This window comes from Hippoglossus stenolepis, chromosome 10 (assembly GCF_022539355.2).
Source record: "Hippoglossus stenolepis isolate QCI-W04-F060 chromosome 10, HSTE1.2, whole genome shotgun sequence".
In the NCBI taxonomy this organism is placed as follows: Eukaryota; Metazoa; Chordata; class Actinopteri; order Pleuronectiformes; family Pleuronectidae; genus Hippoglossus; species Hippoglossus stenolepis.
In genome coordinates this window covers 530,286-548,736 of record NC_061492.1, presented here as the reverse complement: position 1 = coordinate 548,736, position 18,451 = coordinate 530,286, and the positions used below count along the sequence as shown (strand labels likewise).

The window sequence follows — 18,451 nt, the reverse complement described above, 5'->3', positions numbered from 1 at the left end:
ACTTGATGTATTACTTCATGTATTACTTCATGTATTACTTGATGTATTACTTCATGTATAACCTGATGTATTACTTGATGTATAACCTGATGTATTACCTGATGTATAACCTGATGTATTACCTGATGTATAACCTGATGTATTACTTGATGTATTACCTGATGTATTACTTGATGTATTACTTGATGTATAACCTGATGTATTACTTGATGTATAACCTGATGTATTACTTGATGTATAACCTGATGTATTACTTGATGTATTACTTGATGTATAACCTGATGTATTACTTGATGTATTACTTGATGTATAACCTGATGTATTACTTGATGTATTACTTGATGTATAACCTGATGTATTACTTGATGTATTACTTGATGTATAACCTGATGTATTACTTGATGTATAACCTGATGTATTACTTGATGTATTACTTGATGTATTACTTGATGTATAACCTGATGTATTACTTGATGTATTACTTGATGTATAACTTGATGTATAACCTGATGTATTACTTGATGTATTACTTGATGTATAACCTGATGTATAACCTGATGTATTACTTGATGTATAACCTGATGTATAACTTGATGTATAACCTGATGTATTACTTGATGTATAACCTGATGTATTACTTGATGTATACCTGATGTATTACTTGATGTATAACCTGATGTATTACTTGATGTATAACCTGATGTATTACTTGATGTATAACCTGATGTATTACTTGATGTATAACCTGATGTATTACTTGATGTATAACCTGATGTATTACTTGATGTATTACTTGATGTATAACCTGATGCATTACTTGATGTATTACTTGATGTATTACTTGATGTATAACCTGATGTATTACTTGATGTATTACTTGAAGGAGGCGGGGCCTAATGTTACCTGCTCGCTCTGATTGGATCAGATGACAAATACCCGTCAAATTACTAATCATCTTTATATATATAAAAAAACTACATGAACGTGTATTAGAAAGTACAGCTATTTGATGATATATGTAGTGAAGTAAAAGTGAAAAGTACCTGAAGATAAATCTACTTCAGTACAGGAAGTAAGTAGATGTACTTCGTTACATGTGACAGTGAAACACGAGAGGAGTAGTGGAAATAAACGATGCAGACAGAAGGTTGTGATGAATGTATTCACAGTGGAACAGACACAGGGACAGCTCATGGTCACTGAACAGTCCAGACATTAAGAGAGTCCACTGAGCCTCTCGCTGACCTCCCACAGTTTACGGGCCACCGCGTCATCTCTGGCCCGGGCGCACACTTCCTGTACGCCGCAGCAGAAGAAGTAACGTCCGCTCAGAGGTTCGATTCCCTCCTGCAGGGCGCAGTGCAGCGTGGTCTGAGCTCCGGCCTCCGGGTCGAGGAACAGCAGCCGAGCAATGGGCTCGATGAAAATCTTCTGCCACAGGCTGACGTATCTGGACAGCTCAGTGCGGACGACACCTGCAGGGGTCATGTGACATCAACGATTACACTCCTCATTTAACACAACGTGACAGGCGTCACTCAGATTCACTTATCCATCATTTCAACACTCAACATCATTATTCATCCTTCCAACAATGACTCTGCAAACACTGACCATTACGCTCTGACCTTCACCACCAGAGGCAGGTTTCACACATCGTGTCTCAACACAGCGGTGGACAGAAGCTTTTTACCGCCGACGCCTCAGGTACCCTCAAGTTCGGCTTGTATCATTGATCACAAGAACAAAACACTTGAAGACGCTAAGATACACAACTGAAGTTATGTCTCTAACATCTGCTGGTGGCTGCTAACACCTGCTAACATCTGTTAACAGCAGCTAACACCTGCTAACATCAGCTAACACCTGCTAACATCTGTTAACAGCAGCTAACACCTGCTAACATCAGCTAACACCTGCTAACATCAGCTAACACCAGCTAACACCTGCTAACACCAGCTAACATCTGCTAACACCTGCTAACATCAGCTAACACCTGCTAACACCTGCTAACACCTGCTAACATCTGTTAACAGCAGCTAACACCTGCTAACATTGGCTAACACCTGCGAACACCGGCTAACACATGCTAACACATGCTAACACCTGCTAAAACCTGCTTTCGCAATGAATTCAGTATCTCTTCTCATCTAGTCCTAAATTCTAAAATGGCTCAGTATCGGTTTCGTCTTTGCCGATGTCTTCTTCATGTTTCTCTTGTTCATCCTAACACGTTTGTGTTCGTGTGAATGTTTCCGTTTTGCGTCCGTCACCTTTCAGAAGTGTCATCAACACGTCCAGTCGACTCCTCACACGGCTCATTCAGCCTTTACTCTCTGCCTCTACATGAAGGAGCTGTTGAACTGAACATTGGCCACAAGAGCTGGAGACACAGGTTGTTGCTCTCTGGTCACTTTCCCTCTGTTTGTAGTTTGAGTCTAAAATGAGGTGAAGGAAGCTGAAGGTCAAAGTGAAGGGCAAGGTGAATTACCAGGGTGGACGCTGTAGCAGGTGACGTTGGTTCCTTTCAGCCTCTTGGCGAGCTCGTGGGTGAAGAGGACGTTGCAGAGTTTACTGTTGCAGTACGCCATGAAGAACTGCCAGCTGTACCCGCCGGTGCCCAGATGTTTGTCCGCCGCCAGAGCCTGAGAACACATGGTGACCACAAAGTGGGAGGGATCAGCACTGAGCCGACAGGACCTCATGCATCCAGGTGTTGACGCCTCGAGCAGCAGGCAGCGACTATGTTGAAGGAATGTCTTTGTGTGTCTTTGTGTGTCTTTGTGTGACTGTGTGTGTCTTTGTGACTGTGTGTGACTGTGTGTGCTGTGTGTGTCTTTGTGTGACTGTGTGTGACTGTGTGTGACTGTGTGTCTTTGTGTGATGTGTCACACCTGCACTCAGGAATCTGAGGCAGAAGAACCTGTTGTGATGAAATAACGTGTTGGAAGACGTCTGAGGAACAGTCAGGAGGAAGCTTTCAAAAAGAAAACGCCTCATCACCAAACCTTTATTACAATATTATTACATTTAATTTAAAAAATATTTCAATATTATATCTAAATATTGTAATATTATTTAGATATTAAACTGTACTATAATATTATTACATGTTTATTGAAATATAATTTAACTTGATTGTAATGTTAGATATTTATCACAATATTATCAAACATAATATTATTATTATATAATATATATAATAATAATAATAATAAATTTAACATTATTATTAGACTTTAATATGAAATCTTAAACATTTTTATTATATGATTAAATATTTTTAACAATATAATTGTGTTTAACTTTATAATAATATGATTCAACTTTAGTATAATATTCTTCCTTTGTTAAGGTGCAGATGAACATAGTGTAAATAAAAACACTTATGTGTTTGAAAGGATTGTTTATTAAAAATGAGTCTCTGTGTGATGCCGGTGGTTTCGGGAAAATTCTCTTACACAGGAGGAAACTGCACTAATGTGTGTGTTGTGTACATGTTGTGTACATGTTGTGTACATGTTGTGTACATGTTGTGTTCAGAGCGCACCTCGAAGTCGATGTGTCCCCAGCGGTGAGCCATGGAGGACAGGGTGACCACCCGCCCGCCCCCGGCCTCCTTCATCCTCTCCAGCAGCAGGCAGGTCAACAGGAAGTGACCCAGGTGGTTCACTCCGAACTCGATGCCGAAGCCGTCCTCCGTCCGTCCGTCAGCGACCAAACCTGCAGGACAGACACACAGCTGATCTGTTTAAAAACCACTGACTAGAAGCTGAACTGTCGATAACGTCACTAACATGATGAGTTTAGAATCAAACCAAACACTGAACTTCACTGGACCCTGAACAACAGACAGATGAACGGATCTCAGGATATAGACACAGAGATTTAGAGAATAAATTGAAACTGGTCATCATATTCATCAATTAGAAGAAATGAAGAAATGTGAACGTGAAACAGTTTTATATTATATTTATATCCCTCACGTTGATGTCAGAGGTCACCATGACTTTTGAACTTTGTTTGAATCAAATTGAAATCAACATCTCTCGAGGTGTTCCCGAGATATCGTGTTCACAGGAACGTGACGTACCAACGTGTGAACTACCTCCGGCCCCTGGGGGCAGCAGAGCGGGCAAATAAAAGCTGCTATTGACAGAAGCTCCTGCGACTTCAAGTTGTTCTTCAGATTCTACGTGAGTCTGATGTTTTAAACCTGGAGCCTGTGTGTGTGTGTGTGTGTGTGTGTGTGTGTGTGTGTGTGTGTGTGTGTGTGTGTGTGTGTGTGTGTGTGTGTGTGTGTGTGTGTGTGTGTGTGTGTACCAGCGTTGTTGATGAGCAGATCAAGCCGACGCTCAGTTTTCAGGAACGTTTCTGCGAAGCAGCGGACGGACTTGAGACTGGCCAGGTCCAACAGCATGTAGAGAACGTCAGTACTTCCTGTCTCCTGCAACATGACGAGTGTTAACAGATGAAGAAGATGTTGGAGAATCACCATGACGACACCAGAGTGTAAATAAAGACTTTGATCTGCACTCACTGTACTACAGAGTCTGCATCATGTTCTGAATGTGTTTTGTTTTCTATTGATTCAAATATTCATATAAACATCAAATCATGAATTCTTTAGTAATTTACTTCTTCTTCAGCTCAATAAATTAATTTATCAATGTCTATTTTTATTTTACAGTTAATTAATTAAATGGAGCGACGCCTGCGAGCTGGTTCAGGCAGCCAACTGGAGCTGCTCCGGTCATGTGACGTACATCATGTGACCTCACCCTCCACAACCATCTCTAAAACACACCCACCTCATCAGGTGGTCTATTAAAGCACAGAGACATTTCCCAGCATCCCCTTTGCTCCCAGTGCTGCTGCAGTATCACTACCAGTTGCTTCAGCCCCTCCACCCCCAGCATCCACCTGTAGGCTCCAACGGGGGGGTACAAGTATTTGCTCATCACTCCCATCATTGAATGTTTGGGACAGTAGACAGATGTTATCAGACATGTTCCTCACATGTTCCTCACATGCTCCAGACATGTTCTGCAGGTTCTGTCTGTGAGAACAAATGTCTGAGTCAGTGTCTCTGGACATTTTCTGGATCTTCTCCTGCAGCCTCCTAGTAAAATGTGTGTAACATGTCAGAGTGAGTCCATGTGAGGAAACAGCAGGACAATGTCCTGAAGCTTCCCAGTGAGCGAGTGGACGTGTTGATGAGGTTTCTAACACGTGACGGACGTGAAACTGGAAGAACTCAAACATCTCAGGATGAAGAAGAGGAGCCGTACACGTAGAAGACGAAGACGTCAACTTGGAAACACGAGGAGGTTTCAGATCTTCTGGTGATGAGGGCCGACGCCGGTGTGGATGAGCTGTAAACAACAACACTGATCTTTCCACAGCAGAGTTTATACGTCATGTCCGGCCTCCTGCTGCTCTACAGGCTCCGCCTCCTGCTGCTCTACAGGCTCCGCCCCTGCTGCTCTACAGGCTCCGCCCCTGCTGCTCTACAGGCTCCGCCCCTCGCCTGGATGTTCACACATGTTCCTGTTTGAACGAGTCGGACCCGACAACCTGCTGCTGCTTCACAAACACTAACTACACAACATGTCCAGAAACAACCTGCTGCTGCTGCTTCACAAACACCAACTACACAACATGTCCAGAAACAACCTGCTGCTGCTTCACAAACACCAACTACACAACATGTCCAGAAACAACCTGCTGCTGCTGCTTCACAAACACCAACTACACAACATGTCCAGAAACAACCTGCTGCTGCTTCACAAACACCAACTACACAACATGTCCAGAAACAACCTGCTGCTGCTTCACAAACACCAACTACACAACATGTCCAGAAACAACCTGCTGCTGCTTCACAGACACCAACTACACAACATGTCCAGAAACAACCTGCCTGCTGCTTCACAAACAACCTACACAACATGTTCAGAAACAACCTGCTGCTGATTCACAAACACCAACTACACAACATGTCCAGAAACAACCTGCTGCTGCTTCACAGACACCAACTACACAACATGTTCAGAAACAACCTGCTGCTGCTGCTTCACAAACACCAACTACACAACATGTTCAGAAACAACCTGCTGCTGATTCACAAACACCAACTACACAACATGTCCAGAAACAACCTGCTGCTGCTTCACAAACACCAACTACACAACATGTCCAGAAACAACCTGCTGCTGCTGCTTCACAAACACCAACTACACAACATGTCCAGAAACAACCTGCTGCTGCTTCACAAACACCAACTACACAACATGTCCAGAAACAACCTGCTGCTGCTTCACAGACACTAACACATTCACTTCATTTTACGACACAGCTCATTTCACAGTTGTCGTGACTGGAAGACGAACCAGCAGGAGGTGACACGACCCTTCTTCTCTTCCTACCTGTTGTATTTCAGCGATAGCAGCTTCGGCCTTGTGCCGGTTTCGACAGGCCAGGATCACTCGGGCTCCCTTCCTGGCCAGGTGCAGCGCCGTGGCTTTACCGATGCCGGTGTTTCCTCCTGCAGGAAACAAACTGTTACCAAACATCCAAGTTTTTCTATGTTTGATCGATGGATACAAGTTTAAATCAGACTGTAAATAAAGATGAACAACATGTGAGGCCAACACATCTTCTCCGCCCCCTGGTGCAGCACAGGTAAGAAACCCTCCTCCTCCATGTTAGCAGATGGGACATGAACCAAACTGAAAAATCTAAGTAGACGTTAAATAAATGTTTGCCAACATGGTTTCTTTCATTTTAGGTCTTTGATTGACACCTCTGTCTGTTTGTAATCTGATTACCTGAAACACATTTTAATATTATTAGACATTATTCTCTTTATTATATTTATTTATTTTGTTTTCTCACTGCCTGGAAGTTCACGTTTAACAGAAAACAAATCCCAGCATGTTCATGAAGAACGAGGATGAGACAGATTTGATGAGAAATGTTTCCTGTGACGTCTCATTTCCCAACATGTGGTTCTCACGCCGCACCTGAAGGTCTGGTGTCAGATAAATACGTCTTTTAATCATTAAGCCTCAATGTGTCTTGTGTTTTAATGGGCCAACCAAACCTTTTGAATCAACTGTCACTGAATCAGTTGAAATATGAATTTGACAAATGGTTTGATTTAGATTCAGAAAGAAACTGATTTATTTTAAATGCCTGTATAGCTGCCCCCGCCCCCTCAGTCTCACCTGTGATGATGACGGTCTTTCCGGCCATCGCTGCGTTTCCTCGACATTTGGCCCTTCGGAAGATCGTCTGTGTGAGGAAGATGTATCCTCCCAGCACCGCAGCAGCCAGCAGCAGCGGAAACATGGTTCATCTGCAGCTTCCTGGGTCTCCACCAGCTCCACCATGCCCTGCTCACCTGCAGGGCGGGGCTCCGCTGCAGGGCGGGGCTCCCCTGGCTGACTGACAGCTCGGTCCGGTCCGACCGGTTCGACGGAAACTCTGCTGCTGTTCGACCGCCACCGATCCACTGGTTCTCTGATCCACTGGTTCTCTGATCCACTGGTTCTCTGATTCACTGATCCACTGATCCACTGGTTCTCTGATCCACTGGTTCTCTGATTCACTGGTTCTCTGATTCACTGGTTCTCTGATTCACTGGTTCTCTGATTCACTGGTTCTCTGATTCACTGGTTCTCTGGTTCTCTGATTCACTGATCCACTGGTTCGACCGCCACCGATCCACTGGTTCTCTGATTCACTGGTTCTCTGATTCACTGATCCACTGGTTCTCTGATCCACTGGTTCTCTGATCCACTGGTTCTCTCCCTACACCAACTAACCCACAACAGCCTCCAGAGTTTAAGTTTATCAACCAGGAGGAAATGGCGCCATCAGGAGGAGAACCGCTTTATTTAAATGTCTGTGAGCTGCTTTATACTGTAGAACATACATGTCGTCATATTTAACACAAACACACACATACACGCACACACACAATCCCACTCTGACAACGAGGACCGACACACATCTCTTACAGTCACACGTTAATGCTCAGAGCCTGGTGCACCCCCCTCAGAGGGGGGATCAGGATCTTCTGATGACATCAAGGCAACAACACCTTAGTTTAGACCAGGGGCGCCAGTGATGGCCCGCGGCGCCATAATCATAATCACACAGGCGATTTCTTATTAAAGAAATGTTGAAGGTTTTTTCCGTCACGCAGCCTGTATTACTTCTGATGGGTTGTAACACCGCCCAGCCACTAGGTGCCAGTAATGCGCCATAGGCACATGAGCCAAAAGGTCCTCACTTTGTAGGTTGTAGACTCAAACTGGTCCTCACAAAGAGGCTGTACAAGAGTACACACACACACATACAGATGACATTAACACTATTAAAAGTTAAATTTGGAGTGAATTTATTAACAATAACAATAATAATAATAATAATACAGAATGCAGTGTAACCTTCTGAATCTATTGCAGAGAACAATCACAGTTATAAAAATATTTCTCTTCACGTTGAAACTGTGATTTATTTTATTGCCACAGAAACGAGGTCGTGTTTTTCACTGAAGGGAAAATATGATACAGAACAAAACGGACATGTCGTCGTTGAACGATTCAAAACATGAAAATTCTTCCACAATAAGTGAAATCTTTTCTTTTATCAATTTTTTAAATGAACTTTTAAAAGGTCTTTGACTAATGTTGGTTTCTCAAACCATCAATTCATTGTATTTGAGGAGTTTTATTGTATTTGATTGTTTTTATAGATTAGACTTTATTTAACTGTGGTGCGGTTTTAATTTGCTTGTTCTCATGTATTTGGATGTTATATTAATGCATTTTTATCAATAATAATAATTGTACTGTAAGGGTGTGACTCCTCTGAGAAGATATTTGGAAACATTTAGAAAATAGAGTCATAATTAATGAATTAAGAAATGATCATTTCAGTTGAGGTCTTTCTTTGACACATTCGTGTTGGGAGAAGAACAAACACTGTAAATAAATGTAAATACAAAGTTGAAATAATATTAAATCTAAATTATGAGCCATAGCGAGTAAAGAATGGACTTTTTCATGCTTATGAATCTGACTCAGATTTCCACATTGTATATTATAAATTTGACTCATCGTGGATTTTTCTACCGTCTCATTTCTCAGTTTTCATGTTTTGTTCTTCGAGGCTGTAATTGTCGTCAATTTGTAAATGTTTTTTATCTTATTTTTCAGACCGATGCACAGAATTTGACTTTTCGTGACATTTGCAAAAATAAATAAAGAAATAAACCGACTGGTGTTTATTGGAATCAACCAGCAAACAGAAATCATGAACTAATAACATTAACTGACCCCCAGTTTAATAAAAATCTGATTATTAACGAGCTGCAGCAGAAAAACACGCAGAGAAAGTTAAAGTGTCGCCACAGGGAGAAAAATAAATCAACGATAAAAAGAAGAAATGATAATTCTCTGGATCCTCTGATCACTTTATTAATCATGTGACACACAAACCTCTCCAATAAAAACCATCACATTTATAAAGACTTAATATTGGATGAGTCACCTCACCCACGTTTCTGATTCACTCAGAGATTCACTGTCTTTAAATATATGTTCAAGCTTCAATAATACTTTTGTCACATGTCGTGAAACCACGTGAATCTAAATGGCAGTTACATGTGTGAGCTGACGTATGGAAGCTCATTTCTGCCCAGAAATATAAACAGAAAAATACTTTTGAATCATTATTGAGACTTTGTGTCAAAAAAACTTCTTAGTCTAAATCAATGTTATTCAGATTACATCGTAGTAATTAAAAATTCCTTTCAGATCAAAATGAAGTTTTTAAAGTTGTAACTAAGGGACATCAATTAATATTATAATCCTTTATGTTCAAATTTGACTTCAAATGTCAAAGTTAAAAAGTTTTTAATTATAATTCCATTTATCTGTCATGTAGGTGAATTTATGGCTTTTTGCTTGATGCCTGGTGAAGTCACGTTTATTTTCATTCTCATGTTTTCTCTTGTTAACAGAAATGAACCATGATGTCTGTTTGTGCTTTGATTCAAAGGATCCACTTGTGTTTTTCACAGAAATGTTTTATCAGTACGACGTAAATCCAGTCACTGAGTTTTTCTTTGCTTTGTGTTGTTTTCCCACATTTACTGGAAGAAAAACCCGAAAATAAAAGGCAGAAACCAACGATTTCATTCAAACATGAACAAAGGAAAGATTTCCTTTCTGTCTTTATAATATCATACGAACAATATAAGATTTGATTTTACTTTACAATGTTTTTTAAAAGCTCCACATGTTTCTGTAGGTGAAGGAAACTGACAGCATCTGCGCCACCTCCTGAAAACTTGAAATATTAAAATAGTTCTGAGACACCAAACGCTGGAAGGCCATTGGCTTCGGGCTGAAAACCGTCCAACAGGAAGTCCTTTTCTTCAGAAATATCCAGTCACTGATCCTCGGATTACGATTGTATGTCGTTCTTGAAATCATTGAATTTATCAGTCTGGTTGTTTCATGGCTTCTCCGTCGCTGCAGCTTCTTAGCGCCAGAATCCTCTCGTCATTAAAAACATCTCTTTACCCCAAAAAACACAAAGTGAGAAACTGATTCTCTGCATATTCAGACCAGGAGACACGTCTGTGTGCGTCAGCTGGTTCCCCCCCGACCACGGAGATACTGACGTCTGAGTCTGAAGGCACTTGATGTCATGGCAGAGGTGAAGTGTCTCCTCGGCCGCACACACAGAATATAGGTTGGTTTCGTTATTTACCACAAAGAGAGAGAGAGGTTTGTCCAGCTCACGGTACAGTACTGCTGATCTGTGGGGGCAATGGAGGGGGTAGGGTTAACCTGCTCTCAGCTCCATGTGAGCTGGAGGTTTACCACTGAGTCTTTAGTGGAGGAACTGCGCCTCCTAGTGACATAACCCAGAAGTGTCTGAGGAAACTTCCCACACACACACACACACACACACACACACACACACACACACACACACACACACACACACACACACACACACACACACACACACACAACTTATTTTTCAGGTTCCATGATCACATGATGTTTAACACTTGTCACTGACTCAGAATCAGCTCAGATTGGGGTGGGGGGGTTGTATGGGGTGTATGTGTGAGGGTGGGGGTTTAAAGGTCGTGGTGTCGCACAGAGAGGGGTGGTGGTGCAGGGGGTCACCTCTGCTGGCCAATCAGAACCAGACTCAGGGTGCTGCACAGCTGCCATATATGGGGCGAAGGGGGCGGGGCCAGCGACCTCAGATCTGAATATGAAAGACAGAAAGAGATTAATGAGTACGATTATTTATTCTTTCTGGAAATGTCGTGAACATTTGTGCAGCTGTGGGATCCAGATGTGTCAGAAACATACAGACAACACAAAAGGATCAGAACCAGCATCAGATCCTTAAAGGATCTGAAGAAAGTTAATCTAACTTAATAAATCTTACATCAAATCAATAACTTTAAAGAGGTTTAGTTCGAATGTTTCAGGGTTAAAGTCATAATATAAAAGTTGAGTGTGTGGGTCCGCAGGCGATCAACCACAGTGCGTTACTCACTGTTGGGGGGGGGGTCTTTACATTCGCCCTCCTCGATGGTTACATCATCGATGGCGATATCTCCCTCGATCCCAGAGCCTCGCACCCCCTCCATCAGCACCTGCAGAGACACAGCAACACAGCTGACGGACAGAGACCCTCTCTGTGGTTGTTTTGTCTCTTTTGTCTCTTTTGTGTCTTTGTGGTGGTGGGTGTGGTTTGTACCTGGAAGGCTGTGGTTGGGTGGAGGTTGACCTTGGCTTGTCTCCAGCGGTCTCCTTGGTTACCGGCCAGAGTCCAGACGGAGGTGTCCGTCACCGTCTGTCCTTTCTGCCGCAGGAAGACGTTCAGAGCTCCTGCAGGACAAAGACCAACAGGCTGAGGTATTACATGTCCTCCTGCTCCGGAGCCGTCAGCCGTCACCACGCTGCAGTCTCACCTATGTGTTTCCCGTACATGTGGTAGAAGAAGGCGAAGCAGTAGGCGGGGTTGTTGCTGACGGCGGCGGCGGAGCTGGAGCTCTTGGAGTTCGTGTTAAAGGTGGGAGACAGCAGCCGAGCTTTATCTCCGTCCAGCCTCGGCCTCGACGTCTCGATGTACATGTAGAAACCTGAGAGAGCACAACGAGAGGTCAGAGGTCAGAGGTCAGGTCAAACCAACACAGCGACATCAGCAAAGACTATTTCTTTTCCATTAGAGTTCATTTTTATATCATTATACACAACTGTTTTTATTTAATGATTCATCTTTCACTGTTGTGTCATAAATCCTAATTGTGTTAGCTGTGGTTAACGGTGTGTTCCCACCAAACAAGACGCAAATCCTCGTGATGCCCGAAACACACAATCCACAACGTGGGATCATTTGTGTTTATTCGGTTTAATGGCGCGACCAATCATGAGTCAGTCTCATCCGTCAATCATTCACATTACATGTCATTTGGCGGACGCTTTTATCCAAAGTGACTTACAGTTCAACCAGGGGCCATTTAGGGTTCAGTGTCTTGCCCAAGGACACTTCGGCAGGCAGATGGGGAAGACTGAGGATCGAACCGATTTATATCACAAACAACTGATTCAAACCAAACTGATGAGAAACACTTGAGGAAGAAGACTTTTGACTTTTGAATAACTTTAATTATGACACATTGTCAAGTAAATCTTAATTATTCAACTATGTGAACAGAAAGGATAACTCCTTTCATGCACACACACACACATCACACACCAACACTAGAGTTAAAAGATGTTCTGCTAAACATGTAAAACCAGAGACTGGTTGTCCCCCAGTGAGCACAGGACCTGTCCAACACCCCACACAGCCCTGAACCCTCCACTGACAGTGTGAAGTACGCATGTTCGATCTCCAGCCGAGCTGCCACCCAACCCCTCAGACAGTGGATCAGTCCAGCCTCCCCCAGCCACTTTGTTCCTCCGACTCATCCAAGTCGCTATCTTTGCATTTGAAAAGAGAAAATTCATTAAAACCATTGTGTGTTTTTTCCTTGCTGTGTACCCGGGTCCAAAAACAAAGAGTGGCACAGAGAAAACCTCTCCTAAACCCCCCACCCACTCCCGCAGCTGTTCAAAAGTGCCCGCTAATCGGGGACAGGACACTACTAAGTGTTCTCCCCCTCAGTGCTCGGGTCCAGGTGAGCTCTGTATCTGTTTGTAGCTCCATGTATAATCCTCCATTGGATGTCTGCCATCCGCTTCTCCACAGGAGGTTTATACAGGACCCGCCAACTGCCACTAGGGAAGAGTCTGAGTCAAACACCTCAGTCCATCTCGACTCCTGACTCCTGCAAGAGAGCGGTGGTTCAGGACCTTCACACAGCTGCAGTACAGCTGTTTCCCTCCAGAGGTGTTGAAGCTGCCCAGTGCTGGAGTCCTGAGGGTTAGCAGTTGGCCGCTCTCTTCTCTCCACTCCCCACAGCAGGACTCACATTCAGGATAGGAAACCTGTACTCTTGTATTTGTCCACTGGTCAGCCTGACTTTGGCTCTGGGCGAAGGTCCGAAGAGGCTGGGGCAGTGACTGCCACACCTCGTCCACGAGGCTCCGCAGCACTCTGGTGGATCTTATCCCCGTCACCACCGCCAGCCTCTCAAGTGATGTCCGTGTCAGGTGGCCCAGCTTTACTATACCTGCCTCCTGAACTTGTTTTTTACCGTATTTGATGTTAGGACCGAGTCAGCCAGGAACCCATTGTCGAACAGTGGCTCCTCAAAGAGCCACATCTCAGGTGTGGGGTCAGGAGGCCTAATGAATGAAGAGTCCTCCAGGCATCTATCACCGAGGTATAATACAACTGAGTCCAGTCAGTTTGTGCTGAGGAGAGTTCATCAGGAACAGCTGCTTATCATACCCGAGGCCCCCGGCTCTCCAGAGCAGCAGGCGTGCCACAGCCGACCAACACAGTGGGGAGCCGTACAGCAGCCTCTGGGCTGCCTGCAGTCTAAAAGCAGCCGTCCTGGAGATGATGTCCGTTAACCCATGTCCCCCTCTGCCACAGGGAGGTACAGAACGGACGCCCGCACCCAGTGATGACCTGACCAAAGAAGTCCACCAGCAGCCTCTGCAGTTGTTCCATGAGTCCCAGTGGAGGAGTGAGCACCTGGAGTCTGTGCCACAGGGATGCTGCAACCAGGTTATTGACTATCAGAGTTCTTCCCTGTAGGACAGCTGGGGTAGCAACCATTTCCACTTAGACAACTTTGCTTGCACCTTCCCCAGCACTCCCTCCCAGTTCTGCCTCTCTATTTCTTCACTGCCTAGATGTACTCCGAGGACTTTCAACCCTCTTATTCCCCATGTCAGGTTCCCAGGGAGACGGGGTATTCTCCCTGCGTCCCACTGACCAATCACACAGGCCCCACTCTTTTCCCAGTTCACCTTTGCTGTCGTAGCCTTCTCATATACTGCCAGACGGCCCTCTAATTCCTGGATGTCCCCCTGACCCTGGACAAGGACGTTTACATCGTCAGCATAAGCCGATACTATTATAGGGGGGCTGTGAGCCAGCTCAGGCAGACGCAGGCCGTTCAGCCGAGCCCTGAGCCGACACAGGAGAGGTTCGATGGCCACGCTGTACAGCTGGCCTGAGATGGGGCGTCCCTGCCTGATCCCTCTTTTAACTGGTACAGGTCAAAGAGGACAAAAACAAATTGTCCTGCATTGACCTACCTGGTACACAATACGATTGGTCAGCACCAAGAAACACTTCCATAAAAACCTTAAATCTATTCGCTAACACCTTAGATAAAACCTTATAGTCACTACATAGAAGAGAGACGGGTCTCCAGTTTTTCAGCAGGGTTAGATCCCCTAGCAGAAGAAGCAGAAGCAGAAGAAGAAGAAGGAGAAGGAGAAGAAGAAGAAGGAGAAGGAGAAGGAGAAGAAGGAGAAGGAGAAGAGAAGAGAGAGAAGCAGAAGCAGAAGCAGAAGAAGAAGACGGAGAAGAAGAAGGAGAAGAAGAAGAAGGAGAAGCAGAAGAAGCAGAAGCAGAAGGAGAAGAAGAAGAAGGAGAAGGAGAAGCAGAAGCAGAAGAAGAAGAAGGAGAAGCAGAGAAGCAGAAGAAGCAGAAGCAGAAGAAGCAGAAGAAGAAGGAGAAGGAGAAGCAGAAGAAGAAGGAGAAGAAGAAGCAGAAGAAGCAGAAGAAGAACAGGATGATATTCCAGGAGGAAACGAGGAGGAAACAACAAACTGCTGCCGTCCCACGTCAGCTGGATATACGTAGTTATTTGAACCTTTATTTACTCAGAGATTAAATCGGAGCACAGCTGCTTTCTACGTCACAGCCGCGAACATTTAATCCAAGTCACATGATTTGATTTGAAATCCCTGAACCTTCAGAAAGAGTTGAACGAACATCTGTGACCAGCTGATCCAGCTCGACTGTATTTTACTGTTTATTCACCAAACAAACTGAAAATACTTCTTCACAAGCAGCTGCTATTTGAGTTCTTCATTAAAAAGCATATAGGTATAATTAAAATAATATACAAAGTACTTAGTGACAGTTCTGGGTCTGATGGCCAAGTGATGACAACCAATCACGTTTCCTTATTCAGCCTCTTCCTGCCTGCAGGGCTGCAGCCAGAACCCCCTGACAGTGTGTGTCCCTGTGTGTGTCTCTGTGTGTGTGTGTGTGTGTGTGTCTCTGTGTGTGTGTGTGTGTGTGTGTGTGTACCCTGCTTGAGCCGGTGTGGTCGGAGCTCGGCCCGGTGTTGGGGGTGTATTTGGTGTCTCGTGAGGCGGCGCTGTGATGCGTCCAGTCAAACTCATCGGTTTTGTCCTGAGAGAACAAACATAACGCCGCCTCGGCCCCTGAAACCCCTGAACACACAGAACACAACACACACACACACACACACACACACACACACACACACACACACACACACACACACACACACACACACACACACACACACACACACACACACACACACACATTTCAGAGCTTTTATGAAACAATCAGAATCGTTATCATATTGTAGAAATGTCAACACACATGAGAAACAGTCATCATGAACATTTGCTGACATCTTCTTTGAAGAACATGGTGAACTTGTGGAATCCTGTTTGTGAGTCTGTGGACGGGAACTTACTGAGATGTGGATTAACAGGAGCTGTGAAGAGACAAAAGGAAAGAACTCAGATCAGCTTCAGCAGAAAGAAGAAGAAAGACCTTTAAGATGGAAAGAACAGAAACATGTGACATGAGTATTTAAGTTTTACACGATGAAGACCAGCACTGGTTTCCTCGTCTGATGAGCAGCAGGTGGAGCGGGTTCTCCTGTCGCTGCCGTTAAGATCAGATGGTTTTAAATGTTTCATGTGTTAATGTGAGGAAGGTTCCAGCCTCCTCTTCGCTCACGTCTCCAGACGTTTTAGTCTCATGTTCATTCATCATCAGATGTTAACACAGTTTCATTTCCTCTGGATGTCAGAACAAAGCGCTCCACGTCTGCAGACGACAGATGTGGAGCTGCAGAGGGTCGTGTGAGCGGAGCTCCGCCCAGTGGAGGTGTTCACCGCCATGGAGTCGTCTGATGAGGCGTCTGAACTTCCTGTATGAAGCCTGCCTGTGTCAGCGGGGAGTTCGACCGGGAGGCGTTCACTGACAGTCTGTCAAAACTCCACATCACACAGCAGACGGTTTGTGTTGTCGATGTCCCGCTGGGAACTCTCACTGCGTTTCTCTTCCTCATTTCACTTCTGTTGTGGTGGTTTCACTTTTTGCTTTACTTCCACGTGTCAGATGTTTTCTCCCGTCAGGACTCGGGTGGGACACTTTGTGTTTTTTATCATCTTGAGTTTTTTGTTGTATTATTTTTTCAGAGGAAAGAGAGAGAAGCAGTTTGAAGAAGGTTGAAGATGAGAAAGAATCTCAGGTGATATTATGTTGTTTTAAATAAAAACTCCACAAGGAGCTTTAAGGGATTTAAAAAGTCTGAACGCTGAAGAAACAAATTAAATCAAAAAGGAAGCGACGCCTGCGAGCTGGTTCAGGCAGCCAACTGGAGCTGCTCCGGTCATGTGACGTACATCATGTGACCTCACTCTCCACAACCATCTCTAATTAAGTTGGAGCCCAGACACCAAACACTGTTCTACTGCTGCAATAAACGTTTGAACGAGAGTTGTCTGACTGAAGTAGATTAACTGAGCAAAGAACGTCCACGTGAATAAATCACACATTTCTCTTGTGTCCAACCTTCACCTCACGGAGCCACGTTTTGAAAACTGAACGTAGAATCTACTGCCTGAAACCTGTGTTCTGTGTAGTGACCAGCAGGGGGCGACTCCTCTGGTAGTTTCTATAGAAGTCTATAGAAAGTGACTTCTCACTTTATAACGTCAGTAACATTCAGGAGTTTCTGTCTCAGTCTCTAGTTTCAAGTCTTCTTCAAACAGCTGATGTTCATTTAGTGAATTATGATCATTTAGAGTCAAACAGACCATAAAGCACCGGATGTGTTGGGGGATACCACAGAGTGATTGACAGCAGTGTTTCTCGTGGTGGTTTACGTACCGCTGTATGTGATGATGCGTTCGGTGGCATCTCCCTCTCCGTAGCGGGTGATGGGGGTGAGGCGGACCAGGAAGGACTCAGGTTTGACGAGTTTTGTCAGGTTGTAGGTCAAGAGCTCCCCCTTCTGGATGGTTCCCTCCATGGGAATCTCCTGCTCCCACCAGCGAGACTGACCCATCTATAAAACACGCTGCGTCACTGACGAGTCGCCTTGTGGGGACACTGAGCATCAGGCACATTTAAAGTAACAATCAACACAAACACATTTTTTAAAATGGTGGCATCCACATGAAAACAACTTGACCAGTAACAGAGTCGCTGAACGAGTCTGAGCTCAACGAGTGTTTGAGCTGAGGCCTCTGGACTCGGACTGCACCGAGGGACCATCGTCCTCACGCTGCACCGAGGGACCATCGTCCTCACGCTGCACCGAGGGACCATCGTCCTCACGCTGCACCGAGGGACCATCGTCTCACACTGCACCGAGGGACCATCGTCCTCACACTGCACCGAGGGACCATCGTCTCACCCTGCACCGAGGGACCATCGTCCTCACGCTGCACCGAGGGACCATCGTCCTCACACTGCACCGAGGGACCATCGTCTCACGCTGCACCGAGGGACCATCGTCCTCACGCTGCACCGAGGGACCATCGCCCTCACGCTGCACCGAGGGACCATCGTCCTCACGCTGCACCGAGGGACCATCGTCCTCACACTGCAACTCATTGTGAAGGTTCACTGAGGGAGATCAGACGGAGCAGTGAGGATGTTCCTCTCACGCAGGGAAAACACAAACTCGGCTCCACTCCACGATCACTCCTGCTCAGACTCT

General features: G+C 44.8%; 2 protein-coding genes across 2 annotated transcripts in view; both read right to left on the bottom strand.

The window, feature by feature from the left end:
* Window positions 1-1,143: 1,143 nt before the first annotated feature.
* On the bottom strand, window positions 1,144-7,447 carry LOC118116877 (dehydrogenase/reductase SDR family member 13). Its single transcript, XM_035168825.1, has 6 exons — window positions 7,230-7,447; window positions 6,429-6,547; window positions 4,324-4,447; window positions 3,551-3,723; window positions 2,492-2,645; window positions 1,144-1,475 (listed from the first exon to the last, which is right to left on the bottom strand). Exons 1-6 carry the CDS (start codon window positions 7,351-7,353, stop codon window positions 1,216-1,218), a joined length of 954 nt encoding a protein of 317 aa, XP_035024716.1. The 5' UTR covers window positions 7,354-7,447; the 3' UTR covers window positions 1,144-1,215.
* Window positions 7,448-10,847: 3,400 nt separating this feature from the next.
* Window positions 10,848-18,451, bottom strand: part of mdga2a (MAM domain containing glycosylphosphatidylinositol anchor 2a) — a 47,009-nt gene continuing 39,405 nt past the window's right edge. The window contains exons 11-18 of the mRNA XM_047341770.1: window positions 17,617-17,794; window positions 16,190-16,210; window positions 15,769-15,914; window position 14,537; window positions 12,017-12,187; window positions 11,803-11,933; window positions 11,599-11,698; window positions 10,848-11,301 (exon numbers count right to left, since the gene is read on the bottom strand). Coding sequence (XP_047197726.1) covers window positions 11,213-11,301; window positions 11,599-11,698; window positions 11,803-11,933; window positions 12,017-12,187; window position 14,537; window positions 15,769-15,914; window positions 16,190-16,210; window positions 17,617-17,794 — 837 coding nt within the window. The 3' untranslated portion in view covers window positions 10,848-11,212. The remainder of the gene's footprint in view (window positions 11,302-11,598; window positions 11,699-11,802; window positions 11,934-12,016; window positions 12,188-14,536; window positions 14,538-15,768; window positions 15,915-16,189; window positions 16,211-17,616; window positions 17,795-18,451) is intronic.